The following is a 20491-nucleotide window of genomic DNA, read 5'->3' on the forward strand; positions in this document are numbered from 1 at the left end:
CTGAGTCAGCACTGAATGACTGAAGAAAAAACAGACATCTGCCAAGCAAAACAGTCATTCCAGCTTCTAATAGCCACTGCTGATCACTACCTGTTGCCAGACCAGACATATACTTCTCTCCACAGTGTGTCCAGAAAGTGCTCTGTTGCCTGACTTGTCACAGAAACTGCAGAAGGTGCAGAAAAAATAAAGTGCCTTTTCAGGACTGCATTGCAAGATGACAAACCATGCCATTCACTGCATGTCCAGCTATAGCTCCTAGCCTCATACTTCCCAGATGAAGTTTGCAAGGCTGGCAACTGCATACAACTATTCATCTAGTTTATTTGCATTCTGTGCTGAAAATACTCTCATAGAATATTAATGAAAAAATATTTACACTCTATTTACATGTAAAGTCAGTCACTTTAGAAAAGGCTGATAAGACATTTAAAGAAGGTAACATTCTATAAAGGATATAATTAAACAAACATTTAGAACAACTGCGGATATGGAGAGAGAAACTAGATGCTACCTTGGAGTCACTCCAGGCTAGGAGATGACTGTTAAGATCCTGTTTTTTCAATTGATTTGAAGTCACGTGAGGACCATTACCACTACTGCCTCAGTGACTGTGTTGTCAGCTATCAACACAGACCACGTCAGAGCCATCTCACTCTGCTCATTTACCTTCACATAACTGCATATATTACCACCATTTAAATCTGTCTCTTTAGTTTAATGTCACACTAAGATGACTAGAATTAAGAGGAAAGCCTCTTATTTTTCATCAGATGGGATGGTCTTACTGCAAAACATTATCTTTGCAAAACAGCAATCACTTAATGCATATATGAAAGCATCTTTGTCTTCCATGTCCAACAGTAAACTTTTGTTGCCTGAGAGGGAAATGCTGTGAGGTTCAGTATCTCTTACTGGAAAAGAGAGCTTGCATTCTTCTCAATATTTCCCTTGCTGTCTTTAGGACTGGGCATGCATAATTTTGTTCATTACATTAAAGCTTTCTGTAGACTTTGAGGCAAAGTTAGATCTTCAGGCAGGGAGTCTGGGTTCAAGCTTTAGGGAAAGCTCATACAAAGTATCTTCATCTATGATGAGTGTCTTGTCAAGTAAGTAGTGAGTGACCTGAAATGCAGAAAACACAGCTGAACAGATAATTTCTCTGCTTTTTTTTTTTCCCCTTTTTCCTCTTCAATTTCTGGGGTCTGAGACATAGAAAAGTCTTTTCTTTGAAGACACAGGCTGACTTTGGACATCTTTTCATAGGTCCCGTAAATGACAAGAGAAAAATAACTTCAGGATGAACACAGCATCAGTGCATGACTGTGCCATCTCTTATCCTCTAATCCCTGTACTCTGGAATTCGGTGGGGAATTAGGTTCTAACTGAGCAGGAAGATCACATTTCTCTTTGAACTCTTCAAAACCGTGTTGGCTGAAATCCCAAGAGAGTTCTCAAAGGATGGCGAGAACTTGCACCTACTAACAGTGCTAAGGAAACCTGACGTTACAAACCTGATGGCCCATATTTGTCTGTCCTCTCCTGTTTCTGGCAGCACAAAATATTCACTTTGGCTTTCAACAACAGCAGTGTCTCGCATCTAACTGCTTTATTTTCATTGTTAGGTAACAGTGCCTTACCTTCTGCTGATGTTCTATGCGGTAGGAGGTCTGCTGGAACTGGCGTATCTCCCTGATGATGTGTGAGATCTTTCAAAAGAATACATAAATCTAGTGAGTACAACTTCATTTTTACTTCAGTTAGGCCCATCATACAATATTTATTTTTGCCAAATTTTGCAGCTATTTAAGGAGTGGGGAAAAGAAGGGCAGAGATCATCTCTGAATGGCTTCCAAGGATTTCACTTCCTTAAGTTAACCTTCTGTTGTAAAATCAGTCGCAAGTGATCCATCTTCTTTCCCTTCTCACTGTATACTGATAAAATCCTTTATCTTTGCCTTGAGTTACTGTTGTAGAGTGCATTGTTACATGAAGATGAAATTAACATTAATGGAGAAGTTTCCATGCTTCTCTCCAAGGGGCTTTATAATACAACAGCTGGAGAGAATCAACTTTGAAATGCTTTATTAAACAGATATTAGCAAACTTGAAGATTGTGAACACTATTTTCTGATGAATCATTACATTCTTCTCATTGAATTAGTATTGCTCCTTTTGCTGCTCTTTCACAGTCTTAAGGCAGCTGCTTTTTCTATCAATGACTTTTCAGTGAACAAACTGGAGACAAATTACGCCAGAAATCCTCAGTTTACCAGAAGGTGGTGATAGAAGACTGGGACAACTGCTTTCAAATAGCTATCTATCATGCATGATGCAAATACTTGTAAGTTTTAGCAGTTACATTCAAAGCAGATGTAATTAAATCAGTAATTAGCTCATAATTAAACATCTGTTGGAAAAGCGTGCAAGGAAATGAAAATTACCATTCTCATTTTGGAAAAATTAACAAGGCCTTCCTCAGTGAAGTTTGGTGTTCCTTCTTCAATAAATGCCAGATCTGTCAAGTACATTCCAAGGTATGGAACAGCAGGTGGGTTACAACTGTAAACCAAGAGATTAGTGTATTTGCATATAAATAATTTTATAAACTATTAATTTTATAACTCATGCAAACTCCTAATTACTTGAAGAAACTTTATACAGTGGATCACATCTGTTTGTAAAACTGACTTCACTTAAGCTGTATTTGCTCAGTTTGTGACACACTGATTGGACTGCGTCAAGTATCTATTCAAATAAAAACCAGGTAGCCTTTCACTAAAGTAAGATGAAGGAAGAAGAAGGGCTGGTGTACTCTGGAATCAGAAAACACCTTCAAGCATATTTCAGTCCCAGACAACAGGAGATATCAGAAACAGGTCCTGCAAACAAGAAGTGCACAGGGGCATGCTTCTGAGTGGCTGGTGCTCTTACGCGTCAGTGTTAAGCTAGGCCACCAAAAGTCCATGTGCATGTGTGTGAATGCCTTGTGGGGACATGCATACACAGATGTGCATGTGTAAATACATGGCAATTTTTCAGTTAAGTCTTCAACAGTGAATATAGGAAAGCAATAGAGAGATAGGAAGGATGAACTGGAGAAGTAGGAATGGTCTGGACAATTGGGAGAAGCTTTTCTTCATGATGGCAGGAAGAATGGCATAATGATTGCTGCTTCCTAGTGCAATAATCAGTACTCCACACTTGTTGATTTTTATCTCAGCAGAAAAAACAGCAAGACCAGTTTTCTGAAGCTCTGGCATGAGAAAAAAGGGCCAAGGCTGCACTGTCAAACTGCTGTCTCTGCTTAGCTAAGCACTTCATTATGAATATTTTTATAATATAAGGATGGTTGTTGTGTACAGGCTAGCATTATATTCACTGAAAGGTGCACAGCTTTACAGGAGCTATATTATGTCTATTTTTAACATTTGTATTCTAATAGCTCAATTCTTTGACTGTCTTAAGACCATTTAAAGTAGTTCCAATTCTCCATTCTGGAAAGCTTACCTTTAAATACAAAACTTATAAAAATATGGGTTTTGTATGTATGCAGTGGAGTCAAGATATGCACAAACCACGAATCCCTTGCCAAAGTATATTTTGGATACCAAAACTGTATAATGGTAAAGCTAGCAAATCACTTAAATTGAAAAATAAATAAATAAATCAAGGATTACTGTAGAAATATACAGCCTATTTTCCAGAGTGGCAGACTAAAAGGGCTGGAAGGGTATAGGAGAGGAAATACCAATGTTGTGTGCATTGTGTTCCTCTAAGCACCAGCTAAGGGTGCTGTCAGAGATGACATAAGGGGTAAAGGGATCTTTGCTCTGACTAAAGCTTATTCATCAGCCCTAAACTTATCAGAAGCAAGAAAAGTGTCAATGTTGTCTCTGAATATTTATTTATAAACATGGCTTTACACTTACTGAAAACGTTTATCAGTATAAGCAAAACTGCACAGAATAACAGTTGAATTTTTTTTTCAATAATTCTCTGCAGCTATCATATTTACCTTATTGCAGTGCTAGACTGTAGATATTAAGGAGAAAAGAAAAAATCCAAATAGAACAAATAAGAATTTTAAAGGGTATTAGGGAAAAGTGTTACCCAACATTAGAATATTAAAATTAATCGAAGCCACTTCATCTATAACATACACTATCCACTGTTTCTAACAAAACATAATTGTGTTGTATAGATAAGCATACTTTTTGAGTGTTTCTCTAAGATTTTTAAATCTTCCTTCAGATGACACAGTCTTCTGAAGCTTGTCCATGAGAGCTTTTGCCTAGAAGGAGAACACATCACAAACATCATTCACAGAAGACTTGGAATCAGATTTTTTTTTAAAGATGTAATTCATTTAGCATCTTCACCACGCTTTCAAAAGTAACAATACAGGTATTAACAAATCCAGTCTCACTGTAGTCCCTAATGCTTTTCTGAAAAATGCAGCTAGGCAGCCTTAGAAACTTTCAAGTGATGCACAGAATATATATCTATGGTGATATTATTAGCCTGCAAATCCAGGAAAAAAAAAACTATGTTCGTTAAATTAATGACCAGCACTTCAATTTACTGTGATACAAGAATATTAGAGGCATTATTTTGCATGCTGCTGAGGCTCCACAGCTGGATTCACTGAAACTAGGACAATAAAGAATGCAGTCTTGCAGTCTGCACCAGACTGGTCCTGCCTCAAGTTTCTGATAAAAGCTGAATGTATATTTGAAATGCTATTTCTACCTTACAAGACTGATTTTTCAGTGGGCATCATCACAGCTGGGTTACTCCACTAGTGAAAATTCACTTTGTTTTCATTGTTTATTTATAGTACAGATGACAAAAGAGAGAATCCTGAGGCATTTGTCATATTTGAAACTGAAATAACTGAAACTCCAATTAACAGGAAGGCGTAGGCAGAAACAGTCACAGCCTTCTTCAGGCTGATGACACAGTCCAATAATGTTTCTAATAAGCACTGGAGAATCATGCAATAATATTAATTTGTTGGGCTTTATGTTTGTTCACTTTACATTTACAAATCCTACACATACCTTGTTTTTTGTTTTGTTTGTTTTTTCAGGTAAGCTCTTACCCCAAGAGTTTATACTGAAAGATATTTTTAACCAAAACAAAGTAGCCACAGATAAAATGCATCTGAGAACAAGCTGACTGGAGAGTGCAGCACAGTCAGAAAACTGATTTTGTTATTTGGGCTGTTTGACTGCTTTGCAGTAACTGCAGAAACATATTGAGGAGAAAACGCACTAATAAAGGCAAACCTTGCATATCAATTACAGAGATACTTCAACGGGATGAAATAACTCTTTATCCAATACTGTCTAACTTACAAGTGATTGATTCTGTCCTACTGACCTCAGCACACTGTCACAGCACGACAATAAAATATTTCCTTTTAATAGCAGAAAGATGAGATTTACATTGCTTACAGGCCATTTAAAGCAGATATGCTAATTCAATTGAAATTGGTTTGTTCTCACAAATAATTAATGACACCAAAAAGAGAATAGGCTAAAAAAAAAAAACACCTTGATATGACATATAAGAACAACCTGATGCTTCAAGCAAAAACATCAAGAGTACTGTCAAGTAGAAATATTTATCAGAGGAATCCTACAGCACACTGCTCTCTGAACAACACACTGATGACAGAAATCTAGAAACTGTTAAGTGTAATAGTATCTTTCTTACCTGCTTGGATACTTTAGCCCAAGTTTTCTTCAGTCTGTAGATTGCACTTCTGTTCAAGGCTGATGTGATTTCTAACACGCCATTATAATTGTGCATACATCGACAAATATCAGCTACTGCTACCCACTTTTCAATTGAGTTAGCCCTGGAGCTGACATCGGCATAATTCATTATCTGGGAGGCAACAAGGTTACTCATCTGTGGGAAAAAAAGGAAGACTATTCAGAGCAGGAGCTGTGAAGCACGATAAATGGCATGAGAGGCTGGGAACCAAGGACACTCCAGAAGAAAATAAAAACTTAGTCGAGTAAGCTGCACAATGGCCGTGTGATAATGAACCTGTCTGGAGGAAGACTGTGCGGCTTGGAACGACTCATGACCTTGATTGTGCCTGTGTGCAGGGTTAAGGAGCATCTGTGGAATGCTTTGTTGACATGTAAAGGGGGTGGGAAAGTTACAAGAATGTATGTAAGGTATATTAGAACCTGTAATAAATGATTTGGATTGGTCACATCTGAGTCCGTGCCTCAGACTCTGAACTTATCTGACCAAACAAAGGGGACATTTAAATATAATCACTTTAGAAACAATTATTTAACAAAGATAAACAAGGTAGAAAACATAATTGATGCATGACAGAAATTAGAGCTCTTAATAACATCAGAAAAAGCATATTGAGAACACTGCTGTAGGACAGTGGATGTGAATGAGCATATGAAAGAAGAATGTGGTGCATCTTAAAGCCAACAGCAGTAACACTGATTGGAATGTCAGGAAAATTCAAACAGATGGAGATTGAAAGCGCATTCATTAAATAGATTTGGTTTTATGTTTTCACTATGAAAAAATTATTTTATTCTCTAAGCAATAAAACAGTCTAGAATAGTTCAAAGTGTTTTAGTCTATTTTATAGCTACTGAAATGCTGAGAATCAATTAATGAAAAGGAGAAACTTGGTATGCATTGATTTTAAAACTTTCTCAGAAAAAGACTACAGCATTCAGCCACTGCTAGATAAGAAATTATAAAATGTTGGTTGTAAAAATGATATTTTTGTTCCAGAGGTCACAGGCAGTGTCAGAAGAGTTCCCAGAAGGCAATCCATACTTGTAGTACTTACATCATTAAAATGTTGACTAGTTTTCATAATATAGGGTGTTCTCTCATTTTTATCCAGTTTCATCCAGCCTTGCCCAAGAAACTCTCTAAATAATGAGTGGAGAGACAAAACAAAAACAAAAACGTAATTAATGAACACACCACGGAGTTTTTGTCTGTTAACTGTAGCCTAAATGTATTCAAGTACACCTCATATTTTTAGAAGCTAACTACACAGCTCTACACTAATTCCAGCACTCCATTATTACATTATTAATGGTAACAAAGAAAGCTCTAAGTATTACAAAGATGATTTTAATGCCATCCTCCAATTTTTTCATGCAAGTTTTATGACCCTATTCGGTCTTATTAGTTTACACGACTATACAAACTGCAAACTGCTGCATGAGGAAAATTTCTTTGACATTCTCTCCCCAGACACTGAGCACTTCCATTCTTTATTCACTTACATCACAGATTTTTTCATAGCCACAGACTGAAAAACTCAGCCTTTCAAAAAATGATCAAACTACAGGGGAATCATAAGCAACAACAGAAACAACCAAAATGTTTTATTCTGTTATATATGCAAATCTCTTTGCCAGGATGTCAGTAACATGAATTAATGTAGCTCCCAGAATCAGTTAGTAACTCATGCACTCACTTCAGTCAGTTGTAGAACACTTACTCATAGGGTATGCTTCTGAAAACTATGTGGTCTAAGAGAGTTATTTGCTCTGCAAGCTCCATGGCTGACAAGGTCTCAAAGCACTCTGGTTTCGGACATTCTGACTGCAAAAACAAGAAAAACATGCAAGGATCTCCCTCTGCATCAAAGTGCATTTCAGAGAACAGTGTATTAAAAACTTCATGTGCATTTTCAATATAGAACTGTCATTATTTGCGACAGATAAATAAGAATGAATTAAAAATTGTTAAAAACGTGAGGATAAACACAAGGCTGGAAACCCACATGAAAACAGGCACATACAAGCTTATGAGTATGTAGGCAGGTTAACTAAATTCTAAGCATTCTGTGCCACTTTCCACGGAATCACACACTGCTCACACACTTAGCTGTATTAATGCTTAGGAGATGATGGTGACTACAAATTTGGAGGACAGTTCTCATCAGTGGAAGACAGCTAAGGTTCTGATGGCTGTTGAGGTGGTAGATATTTATTACTTCAATTATATTTCCATCTTTCTCTTTTTTAATTTTCTCACTGTGTCATTAACACCAAATCCTAAAGTTCTGCCCTAACTATCTTTGATATGAGCACCAAATTCTCACTCTAAACTGCTATGTATGTTCATGTTATAAAAGAATACAACTTCTGTCCTGAGTTGGAAAGATGAAGAAGAGATACAATTTAGTATTAATTTTTGCCTATTAAATATGCAAAATCTTTATAGGCATATTTACATGTACATTTCAGGATAAACTTACCATCTGAATGATATCCTCTATTTTTAAGTGAGTATCATCTTGATCATCCTGAGAAAGTGCTCTAAAAAATTAAGCAGCAAACATCGTATATTAATAAAATTAACCTGTGTTTATAAGAAACCTTCTCAGAAACAGGTAAACAAGTTCACCTAATATAAATTCTTAAATTGCAATTGAAGATGTGAATTAAAAAATAATAATAATATTGTAACTAAAAACTAATTTACTGATTTCAATAAAGCATACAAATGGTATATCAGCATTATGTTAGGTAAAATGCCAGTTATGGAGAGGAACTGCATCTCAAGCCTCCTTTGCTTTTCAAATGGCATATTAAATGACATTTTGGAGAAATGTTTGAGTAATCAACATTTGAGAAGTAAACACAGTACAACAGGCATGCATGAAAGAATGATTCACAGGGAAGTGTTGTTTTTTTGGCACTATAGACAGTCCTCTTCACTGATCTACACCAAGAACTCTGAACATAAAAGCAGACAACAAACAGCAGATTTTACTTGTAGGAAGCGCGTGCTGTGCTTTCGGTAACAGAAGCATTAAACCATGTTTTCAATCCTCCTGTAGAACCTGTGATTATTATCCTTTAACATTACTTCAGAATAATGGGTCAAAAATGAACCCCGTGGAAGAAACAAGTATTTACCTAAGCCCATCCTCTTTAAAGCATTAACTTAGTACATAATTCTAAGATCTTATCCCTTGCTTTTAATGTATGCTATTTAGCCTGCAAACAATCAGTTTCAGTGTTGAGTTTAACGGGTCTTCACTCTTGGGAGGATCCTGTCTGAAAAGATTTCAGGGATTTATTGTTATAATATATTCTCTGCAAAAAGGTAGGAAACATCTCGACTGTCAAGATTATCGTATATGAAGCACATGTAACGTGTAATTCTACTCCACTGGCACTGCTTAAATTCCAGGTGGAGTACTGTGACCAGCCCTGAACATCACAAGAGGACAAAGACAACATGGTATGAGTCTAAATCAAAAAGTCTGACAAAGCTTTTGGGAAGTATAGACTCAAACAAACTTCAAGTGGGCTGGATGTATGTAATACAGGAAAGAATATTTACAGAGAAAGAAAAAATATGCTAGCATCTAAAAGATTGTCTATAAAGACAAAATGACAGGGCAAAAGATTGCCAGACTGATTCAGATTACAGAGGATTTAGTGTAAACATTATGTTCAAATGTTCACCTACAGCTGGAAATCACTGAGACAAGATTTCTGCAGAATTCATAGAATATTTATCAATTAAGTTTTCAAGGAAAGTTTAGGTAACTGTTATCAAAGAAGTTTCAGCTTCACTGACTGTTCCATAAATCAGCTACTGGAGAAAAGTGTCTTCTCATGGTTCCTCTTTTAGCACTCTGTATAGATAAGCTTTCTATGTGCCACTTGAGAAAGGACTGAAAGAAAAGGACTATATTGCTTAGGGTCTTTAGCAGTGAGTGTAAAATATGGAATCTGTTTTATGTGGGTGGAGAGGAAGCACTAATGCTTAGTTCTTCCACTGTGAGCTTCTTTTTGGTTTGCGAAACTGAAGGGCTAGGTTAGCAGAGATGCACAGAAAAAGAATCTAAGGATTCTTGCCTTCATTTCCGCCTATCAAATCCAGACAAAATGCTCATTCCTTCATAACAGTTGGAAATGTTTATGTCTAATGGGCAAGCCATGCAGAATCTTGAATGTCATGAAAACACAGTTTCTTCACAACACAGTTCTTTGCAGTCTCAGCAACTGCAAATTGACTCAAATAGACTGGCAGTCTGTGTTTCTTCAGCAGCTCGTTTTGTGCTGCATCGTACAACTGACTGCCTCTAGAAAGATAAGCTCATCATGCAGCATGAGTGTGTATCCCTAGCATTAAAACAAACAAACAAACAAAAAACAACCCAAAAAACGGAGGGCTTGCTCTCCTGTCACAAGTATTCTCAGTAATCTTGATAACAAACCTCATAATCTGAGTTCCTTATATTTAACATTAAATAAATTGGAGTTCTTGACATTGATACAGAAAAGATTATATTTGCTTAATAGCAATTAAAAGATATGAGATTCTCAAAAGGCTCAAAATTCTTAACTTCTCCCCTTCTTTACTTTCTGATATTCCTTTTATGACATGCATATTATTTATATAGCCTTTAATCCCTTGCTCTACAGAGATGGCTTGAACTTTTAACATGATGTGTTCATGAAAAAAATGTTCCAATTTTTAAATATTCAGAGGATATCACCTCTCTCTAGACTGCATAAAATTACTTCTTAATATCAGTAGTAGCTTCCATTTCAGTCTGCACTGCTGCTGGGCTTAAGACAGTTAATTTCAACAGAGGTCTAGGAGCACATGCTGAGCTCCTCAGTTCTGCTTGGGCAGTTGCCATTAAATACCTCCTGGAAATCAGGAGAGAAGCTCAGGTTCATGTGAAAAGACAAAAGAAAGCAGAGCTAAGGAAACATTTTGCAAGGCTATTAGACAATATGTCTCTCAGCAGGAGTGAATGGAATGACAACTCACTGTTATTCATATGTAGTAAGAAGGTAAAATTCTTACAAATGAAGAAAGTAAGTATGTAGGAAATAACTTTCTAATTCCTACACTTAGTAGCTACAATTAAAATTCTGTCATTTAAACTATTCTTCACGCTTGACTAATCAAAATAATTTTCAACATACAACTTTAAATTTTGTTCCAAATTACCTGTTCTTTATTTTACTGTACATAAAATATTTTTCAAAATATTTTAAAAGCTGGACTAAATTATACAGCCTCAAATGTATTGTCTGATGAGATCATACAGGGTAAAATGTTGGTCATGGATCAAATTTCGACCTCCACATATTCCTTGATTCCATTTACATTGATACTGAGGAAGATGAAGTAGAAAGTGTTTCTTGAACCTGTTTTTCCTCACATGCAACCACCAACCAAGTTATCTGCTGCAGTCCTATACACCTTCCTGGTTCACTGTCATTGAAATGACACTGATTTCAGGGGTTACTAAAAAAGGACGGTTAAATCTCAAGCAAACCATACTTTGGTACGTTTGCCTAGCTTTATAAAATAATATTGTTTATTCCACAGAGAAACCCTGTTAGTTCATTCACCAAATTTCCCATGTGAAAGAAATACCAGATTGTCTCTCCAATGACTCAAGAAGCCATCAACCAGTACAGCATATCATAAACACTTTCCTTGCCATTCAGTTTCTGTGCTGTGACTCCCCTAGAGCTTAGCATAATGTTTCTGGAATGCAAACCATTCTTATCTCTTCCTCTAATATGTGCCAACAAGAATGATTAAAAGGAACCGATCTTCCAAGAAATGGATACAAGCATGTGGGTATGTAAACTCTCAGCCTGCATGAGATTTTAGAACAAGACATTTGTATCCAGTATTCTTCAAGGAGACAGACCTTGGCATATACGCATGTGGAGACGCTAAAATAGTTTTTCAAATGATCAAACTATGGGGGAATCATAAACAATAACAGAGACAGCCCAAGAATTCACTCTGTTATGTAAGCAAACCTGTTTGCCTGGATGTCAGTAGCATGAATTAGTGTGGTGCCCAGAATCAGTTAATAACCATGCACTCACTTCAGTCAGTTGTCGGAGAACACTCACTCATAGGGTATCTTTCTGAAAACTATGTGGTCTAAGAGAGTTATTTGCTCTGCAAGCTCCATGGCTGACAAGGTCTCAAAGCACTCTGGTTTCAGACATTATGGCTCCTTCAAAGAGATACCCCAAGCATAATCTCATATGCAGAGTCTCAAAGTGTTTGAACATTATGTTTACAGTAAGAAATCCTCACTCTGAATTTTTCTGCTTTTCTGAACTGAGAGTGAACTATAAAAAGGGAAACAAAGAGCTACAGTGGAGGGATGGAATGAAAGTCAAGAATTCTGATACACGTATTTTGATCAGTCTAGGTCTTTTAGATCTAAAAGTAGGCAGAAAGCACCTCTTTGGAATAACTACAAAATCTGTTTTATGAAACTCACATCACAACTGGATGATGTCTGCATGGAGGATATATTTACTGGCTTACCCCTATGTGCTCTTTTCATCCTGGCCCAGGAAAGACTTCTGAGTTAAAGTTTCATCAAAACCTTCTCATAAATCTGTACTTTTGCATATAAAATATGCTATCAAGAGTCTTCAAACTAATATGTAGTAATAGTAAAAAACTTCTAGGTGGGTAACTTATAGTTCCCCTTTAAGTAGAATCAGCTGGGAGCCCCCCACCTTGAAGAAAAGCAAACAAGTAATAGTTTTCCCTGGATGGGTTATGTGGTGGTGATACTGAGCAGCATCTGTCCAAAACAAGGGTACTTGAGCTCAACAGGAACACAATACCTTGGAACATCTCTACAACTTTCTACAGCAAGAAAGACTCTGCCTGTCTTTAGGACGTTTATGGTGGAATTCACATTCTCCTTAAGTCACTGCCTATGCTCTGTAACTGTCAGTGAGAGGAAGGTATCTCACAACCTCCAGAGGAAAAGTTAGTATGCCTAATTGTAGACCATTCTGGTAGACAGAATCTCTATCTTACTTAAGAGACAATGACTTATTGGTATGGGTGCTTCACTACCTGTCTACAACCCATTTCATAGCGAGGTTCTTCAGACACAAGTATTACCATAGCAATTTTCCTCTCATCTTAACCTCTCACTATAACCTACAGACACTTAAAGAAACTCATGAAATAGCCTTTCTTTCGTTATAGGCCTCTAAGCATTCAGGGCATTGTCTCTAATCTGCCATGTTGGCAGATGATAGAAAATCTGTAATCTTAGGCAGATAAAAGCTGCAACGATGAGAGATACGTTCACGCTGAACACAATACTCCTTTACAACATCTTGGTGTAGTATGGAAATGTTTGCTTAAAACTTGTCAATTTTTGTTTAAGATGAACACAGTCTTGGTCACCTTTACTACAAGAAACAGTAATTTTCAGAGACAGTGAACACAGAAAACACTCCCAGTTAAACGTTTCTCTTGGTCTAGTTTTATAGCCAGACATAGCACTAGAGAAGGCATCAGACAGTAACCTCAGCAGAAAGAACCACCTATGTTACTGTGTCTGCTTTTTGCACCAACAATGCCTTTCTTTTTAGTGCTTATATCTTTGAGCCTAGTGCAAACATACAAAAAATCTGTCTAGCAGTAAAAGGTCTACATATATACTTGGTTCATATAGTTATGATATCATATATATAAAACATGTTTTTTATATATATATATATGTATATATGTATATATGTATATATGTATATATGTATATCATGTTACCAGATAGGGGGCAAACGTGGATAATGTCTTTTCTGCTTCTGCTGGTTTCTCATTCTTCATGAAACCAGTTCCAAATCAAGCAATGGCCTTTTCAATGGGCCAGAAAAGCCAAATCCCTGACTGAATCCATTGCTCAGTTTTATTTTTTTGATTATTAAAAAGTTAAGCTTTTAAAAACAGCCAGGAGTTGGCTTGACCTGTGAATCCACTAACAAGCTAAGAAACTGGTGAATCAGAGTGGGATCTGTCTAGCTGGTTACAGTTCCTGTGGTCATGCTTCCAGAGGCAGCCAAAAGCGTCTGCTCAGTCTCTGTGGGACAACAGGTCAAATGAATAGAAGTATCAATTCAACTATTTTTTATAAGCACTCATATTTTAATAATATGCAATAAAAATGAAGACTTGTGGAAAAGTAAAGGAATGTGCAAACTTCTGACATTACCACAAAAAACTCCTTATATTGCAGATATTATTTCTGAAGTCCTATGATTTCCTCTTCTCAGTTAACCATGTAAACTTGATGAGAACATAACTTTGAGAGTAACTACAGTGCTTTTCAAAAGCATAGAAACTGCTCCTCATTAGCAGACAGCCCATTTTCCTGAGGTGATCTGAGAATCAGAGTTCCTTCTCTTAGTGAATGACACATATGACACATCTGAGTACTTCATCCTAGCTGAATGATTTTCATCCAATATCAGAATTGCTCCAACACTTTTTCTCACAGTCACCAAAGCAGTTCCCATTCCTGGAAAATTAATTTACCCTAAACAGCTGACTGTTAACAAATTTGGTATGTCTGGCAAATACCTGCATCGTACGTGGCTGAAAAGAGCAGTCCAAGAACTTCCAATTATATTTTCCTCAGTCTTTAGGGCAGTATATTTTTATTTACTAATGTTTTTAACTTGGAGATTACATTCTGAGGTTCTATTCACTGCACCTTAACAACAGTTTACATGATGGAAGTTAAATTTCCACAAGTGTTCACCTGAAGCATTTTTGTATTTGTATTTCAAAAGTTTTTGAAAAGCACATTTTATTGTATTTGAAAGTTTACATGCAGTTTGTATATATGACAAATGCTCAGATATGAAACAGGAGTAATTTCAGATGCTACAGAAATATGGTTTCCACAGAAAATGGAACACAGAAGTTTTCTGGTCCTTAGAGACAACCACACTGCATCGCTGATGTTTACTGGACTTTGATGAGGCAGTAAGAAAGGAAATATTCAATAGTCAATTGTTTCAGGATGTAACACTGCTAGTCTTGAAAAGTAATGCAGGACTTTTGATAAACACTGTTAGCCAAAGCTCAAACTCCATATCTCATTTTAAAGGCAAGTAGAGCATTCATGCCTCTTTTGGTCAAATAGCTCTACATGCTGACCCACCAATGTCTTTTTTAATAGTTTGTAAGTTGAAACCAAATATTTGTGACCGTAATATATGATGAAATCTATAAACAAACTACTTTGTTTGAAAAATATGATAGGATGAGGGTGTGCACCAGCAAACCCTGATGAAAGATAGCTTTGTTGAAGACCTTATCTCAGGAAATCTTCATTCTCTTCCTGTCTCCAAAAGAAATTCTTATTAAGAAATTGAATAGATCATCTTACTTGTGCTTTACTTGCCTTCTTGTAAAGTGCCATACTGCATTTCAGAAACACTCCATAGTGGCTATGTAAGAATGATTTTAAGAGAACAGTTTGTTCAACAAAATATTTTAAATGAGTTAATTAAAAATAATTTTTTGTTCCATTTCTGTGCCTACATTTTTTTATATTTTTTTACTAGCATTTTACTTTTCACTATTCTTTTTTTTTCTGCTTTTACGTCTACTCATTTCTCAGTTAAAATGGTAACTTACAGAACTTCTACCGTTTAAAGACTTCAACTTTTTTCTTTTTCACACAAGAAACATTGAAAATCACAGAACAATGTGTTTAGATACAGAAGTGGCAACTACTAAAAGCAAAGGGATGAAAAGCGATACACCACTTCACAGAATAGCAGGATGTAAGTGGGGGCAACTGACAGTTTACACTTAATTACCAACATATCATTTTTAGATGCAACATCTAATGGAAAATGGCTAATTTGAAACTAGATAATTGATAACAACCGTGTATACTTGTAGGCTTATAAATCTGTTCCACTTTGTCAGGAGCACTCATATTTTCTCAAGAAACGAAAGGTCTTAAGGTAACTCTCCACTATGAGCAATCTAACAGAACTTTTTTCTTTTCTCCAATTTGATTTTCTTTTCACCAGATGAACAACTTAGCGTTAGTCTTCTGATATTCTTTACACATCAATATCTGACGGGCAAACCAGCCAAATGTTCTTGGAAAATTCAGATATACAGCATTTATTACACCTCTGTTAGCTCTCCTGCAGAATACTTATGAGAATACTAAACATATCATAGATTTATCTTTGGTTTTTTTTTTGTCTTACTTTAAGAATTATTTGGTCTTTAAATGTTTACTATCTCTCCGTAATGTAGAATAATGTACCTGATAAGAAGTTAATGTAAAACATCCACACTTACTAGAATGAATTATTTTCAGTGATAAATGTATGCAAGGCTTTGTCTGGCATGACTAGACACTCAGTTCTGTGACAACACCACTAAATTTCAAAATAAGGAATTAAAACCCCAAATTAAACAATTCTGGTCATGCAGGAGTTTGAGAATCTTTTATTCTGTGGCACTAATTAAACAAGAATTTCTCTCTCTAAGCTACCCAAAGGAGTTAAGACACAACTGTCAACACAAAGCAATGTGCAAGTACGGTCTAGTGACTATGTCATGACACATTAGACTATCAACAGCCTCTCAAGAGCTTACCAGCACTGACTGCTCATTACTGAGATAAGAGTTCTTCAGAGTTTTATAGTGAATGGTCTTCCTGCTTTACTAGACAACACTTTTCCCTATCACATGAAGACTGAACCAAAAGCTGCCAGATTTTAAGAAACAATTTTCTCAATAAAATTTGGAACAATCTGATACCTGATGTTTGTGTAGACTCAGTAAGTTACAAAGGAATTTTAGAACATTTCTCATAATAGACATGGTTAAGTTTTCCCTAGTCCATTTTGAAGATATCCAAATTGTTCTTTGGTTAATTATTCTTTAGATCCTATTGTACAGTATGAGCAATGTGTGTATACTTAGCCATAATCACTACAAATTAACCTGAAAGTATGCTGTTTGTTGCTGGATGATGTACTTTGAATTGCTTCTGCCTTACAGCAAATAAAACACTTACTAATCCTCCAAAATTAAATACTCTGGAGTGAAACAAATCATGTGAATTCTACAGTGCATGTTCTCACATCTATTCCACATGCTACGGATAGACTAACTTTATATAAATGTATTTACCTCAATATATTTGCAGTAGCTTTCCTTTCTTGTGGTAGAAGGTCAGGGTCTCGCAGAACTTCTTCCAGCAAATTTAACACATTCATTTTCAGCTCATTGTTTAGTTCAAAGTCCTACAAAGGAAAACAATTTTATTTTCTTTTTTTTTTAATTTACTATTTAAATCAAGTAACTGAAAGGATACATTTTGGTGATTGTTTCCTATTTCTTTTTGTGTGTGCTATTAGTAATGAAAACCTAAGTAAATTTTGACAACTGTTGAAAAGAACAAGATACAAAAGTGGGAACTGAAATACTATATACTTTTCTGATGTTTTATCTATTGGTGAACTGGACAAATTACAATCTTTCTGTTACGAATTATGCCTTATCTTCTCTTGGCCTACAATGACTAAAAAGGGGAAAAACAATTTAGTTCCAAAAGTGAGACTACTATCTAGCACAGATGGACACAGTTCTTTCCACACTCTTTTACTGAATTTCTCTATTTACCTTTCTCAACCTCTGCTATTTCTTTTTCCATGCTCTTCTCTTAGGAATGATCTGCTTTTTGTTTGACACAGTGAAGTATACAATCAGTACAGTCTTGATAAATCAGACGAGTTGTCTGGCACTACATTTAACAGCATTTTAATTATTTTTAAAGCAGACCGGTATCTTACACAGGACCACAACTGAAGAACACATAACTACAATTTCTGTTGACATCTGATATAGGAGAAAATCAAAGAACAATTTTTAAATTAGTAAGGGACAAACAGGTCATGGAGTAGACTCCAAAAATACTTGTATTGAGCTCAATGCTAGCATTTGGACAAGAAAACTGAATGCTAGACAAATATCTCAAGAATAAGTACAAACAGTTCCAGGTACTGCACTGAGTTTGTTTTATAATGTTATTTTCTTTAACCATAGTCCAAAATGCCTCATTCAGGAACTATTTTAGTTTGTTTGTAAAACAGAAGAGCTTATTTATTTGAGGTATAAAATTGGGACTAATCAGTGAAAGCATGAGGTACACAACTGAGTAGTTTTTGCTCCATTGACTTTTGAAAGAAAACCATTTGGAATATGTAGTTATTAAAATTCAGCTAAAACAGAACTCTTGAAAAAAATCTGCACAGTCTTAATTGATCAGTATAATTAATATTAGTGTTAGAAACGTAGAATGTTTTGAGTTTGAAGGGACATTTAAGATCATCTAGTTCCAACCCCCTGCCATAGGCAGGAACACCTCCCTCTAGACCAGGCTCAAAGTCCTGTGCAGTCTGGCCTTGAATACTTCCAGGGAGGGGGCATCCACAACCTCGCCAGGCAAACTGTTCCACTGTCTCACCACCCTCACATTAAAGAATTTCTTCCTAATATCTAGCCTAAATCTCCCCTCTTACAGTTTAAAACCATTTCCTTTTGTCCTGTCACTGATTTCCCTGATAAAAAGTCCATCCCCAGCATTCCTTTCAGGTACTGGAAGATGACTTATAAGGTCCTCCCTGGAGCCTTGTCTTCTCCAGCCTGAAGAGCCCCAGCTCTCTCAGCCTGTCCTTGCAGGAGAGGTGTTTCAGCCCTCTGATCATCTCTGTGGCACTTCTCTGGACACACTCCAACAACTCCACGTCCTTCTTGTGTGTTGATTGCCCCAGAACTGAATGCAGTACTCCTGGTGGGGTCTCATGAGAGCAGAGTAGAGGGGCAGAATCACCTTCCTTGACCTGCTGGTCAGCATGTTGTCTGCTCAATAGCTCAGTGGTTTGTGTCCTTGCTATCCAAGAAATGACCATCTTTTTCATTGGATAGGGGACACCCTCTATTGACATAGTTTAGCAGGTACTGTCTAACAGCCCCAAATTTGTGTTTTGGTGTTTTTGTTGGTTTTTGTTTTTTTTCTTTTTGTTATTTTTGTTGTTTTGTGGCTTTTGTTTGTGCTTGGAGGGGTTTTTTTTATTACAATGTGGGACCTGCTTCTCATGTTGTGAGGAGACAGTAACACTGCAGAAATGCAGAATTCAGAAGGAAATTGTAGAGGCAATCTATTTTTCAGATAATGTCAGGGAAATATGGATTCCTGAGATGTTACTGGGGTAAAGAAAGCCTAAAAAATCTAGGAAAATCATTTAATGTGCTTAATTCATTAATCACTTAATGTACTTAAATTCTTGTAGGAATTTTAAGTCTTGTTATCACCTGTTTATATGTTTCCCTAATTCTTCAGCACTACTCACCTGATAGTCTCCCACCATGCCAGCAGAATGAATGCAAAAAGAATGCCACCAAACTGCACAAGGCAGACTGCAGCACCCACCAGGTCTGGCAGAAGCAAACAGACTCCCTAATTTCTGTTGAAGTACAGGCTGGCGAGTAGAAGTAAAGTTGCTATATGCTATAAATGCTTACATTTAAACAGCTGCTCACAATTTGGACCACGCCAGTATTCAAAAAGACTTTCAATTGGAATTTACGTCCTTCAGAAGGAATGCAGTCAGTCAGACAAGAACTGCTCAAGTTTTGAGTTTTCCATCAGACAGATTTCAATTTGACAGTGACAATTCTTTACAAAATGGCACATAACTCTAACATAATTTAGAGTCCACATTAGTATAAAGATTTGTTGGTTTTATATTCATATTTACAGTTGGCTTAAGCAAAGAAATTAACTAAGATTTCCAAGAATGAATTCAATTTTTATTTGTAAGTCCATTACTGTCAGTAATGGGAAAGATGCTTTTTCTTTATTTAATATTTACTGTACAGAATCACTTAGGAAATGTGCAAATCTAAAAAAAAAAAAATAATGAGAGCTGTAAAGTTAAGTAGGAGGGCTGCCTTGGAGTCAGAGAATGACAGAAATGTAGGTGTTGGAAGGGACCTCTAGAGATCATCCAGTCCAACCCCCTGCCAAAGCAGCTCCCCAGCCCAGTTGCACAGGTAGGGGTCCAGGTGGGTCTGGAACGTCTCCAGAGAAGGAGACTCCACCACCTCTCTGTGCAACTGTGCCACTGCTCCGTCACTGCACTGGGAAGAAGTTCCCACACACATTTGTGCAGAACTTTCTACGCATCAGTTTGTGGCCATTTCCCTTTGTCCTATCACCACACACTGCTGAGATGAGTCCAGCCTCGTCCCTTCACCTCCTGCACCTTAGATATTTCTAGGCATCACACAGGATAAGAATAGGATGTATGAAGTTCTCAGTTGTTCAAAAGAGCAATGGTCAGCATCACTTATTTAAGTTTGCAGCAGTAGAGCAGTACAGGAAGAGAGGTAACAGACTGATATTCTATTTACTGCTGAGCAGTGCTGCACAGAGCCAAGGACTTTTCAGCTTCTTACACTGCTCGTCCAGTGAGGAGCTGGGAATTCACAAGGAACTGTGAGGGAACAGAACCAGCAAACTGGCCAAAGGGATGTCCCATACCATCTGGTGTCATATAGAATGACAGATATGGGGGAGTTGGCCAGCATGCTATCGTTGCATGGGGATTGGGCATCAGTCAGCAGG

The 20491-nt window shown here is 36.7% G+C and overlaps 1 protein-coding gene across 2 annotated transcripts in view; it reads right to left on the reverse strand.

Moving 5' to 3' along the window:
- Positions 1-239: 239 nt before the first annotated feature.
- Positions 240-20491, reverse strand: part of RASGRF2 (Ras protein specific guanine nucleotide releasing factor 2) — a 113895-nt gene continuing 93643 nt past the window's right edge. For both annotated transcript variants that reach the window (XM_065745231.1, XM_065745230.1), the window contains exons 19-27: positions 16993-17105; positions 8270-8330; positions 7508-7611; positions 6842-6926; positions 5722-5919; positions 4215-4294; positions 2445-2562; positions 1641-1709; positions 240-1125 (exon numbers count right to left, since the gene is read on the reverse strand). In XM_065745231.1, the coding sequence (XP_065601303.1) occupies positions 1033-1125; positions 1641-1709; positions 2445-2562; positions 4215-4294; positions 5722-5919; positions 6842-6926; positions 7508-7611; positions 8270-8330; positions 16993-17105 (921 nt within the window). In that variant the 3' untranslated portion in view covers positions 240-1032. The remainder of the gene's footprint in view (positions 1126-1640; positions 1710-2444; positions 2563-4214; positions 4295-5721; positions 5920-6841; positions 6927-7507; positions 7612-8269; positions 8331-16992; positions 17106-20491) is intronic.

The sequence above is a fragment of the Cyrtonyx montezumae genome, unplaced genomic scaffold (genome assembly GCF_038088225.1).
Source record: "Cyrtonyx montezumae isolate F1298 unplaced genomic scaffold, pur_monq_1.0 scaffold_34, whole genome shotgun sequence".
NCBI classification, from domain to species: domain Eukaryota; kingdom Metazoa; phylum Chordata; class Aves; order Galliformes; family Odontophoridae; genus Cyrtonyx; species Cyrtonyx montezumae.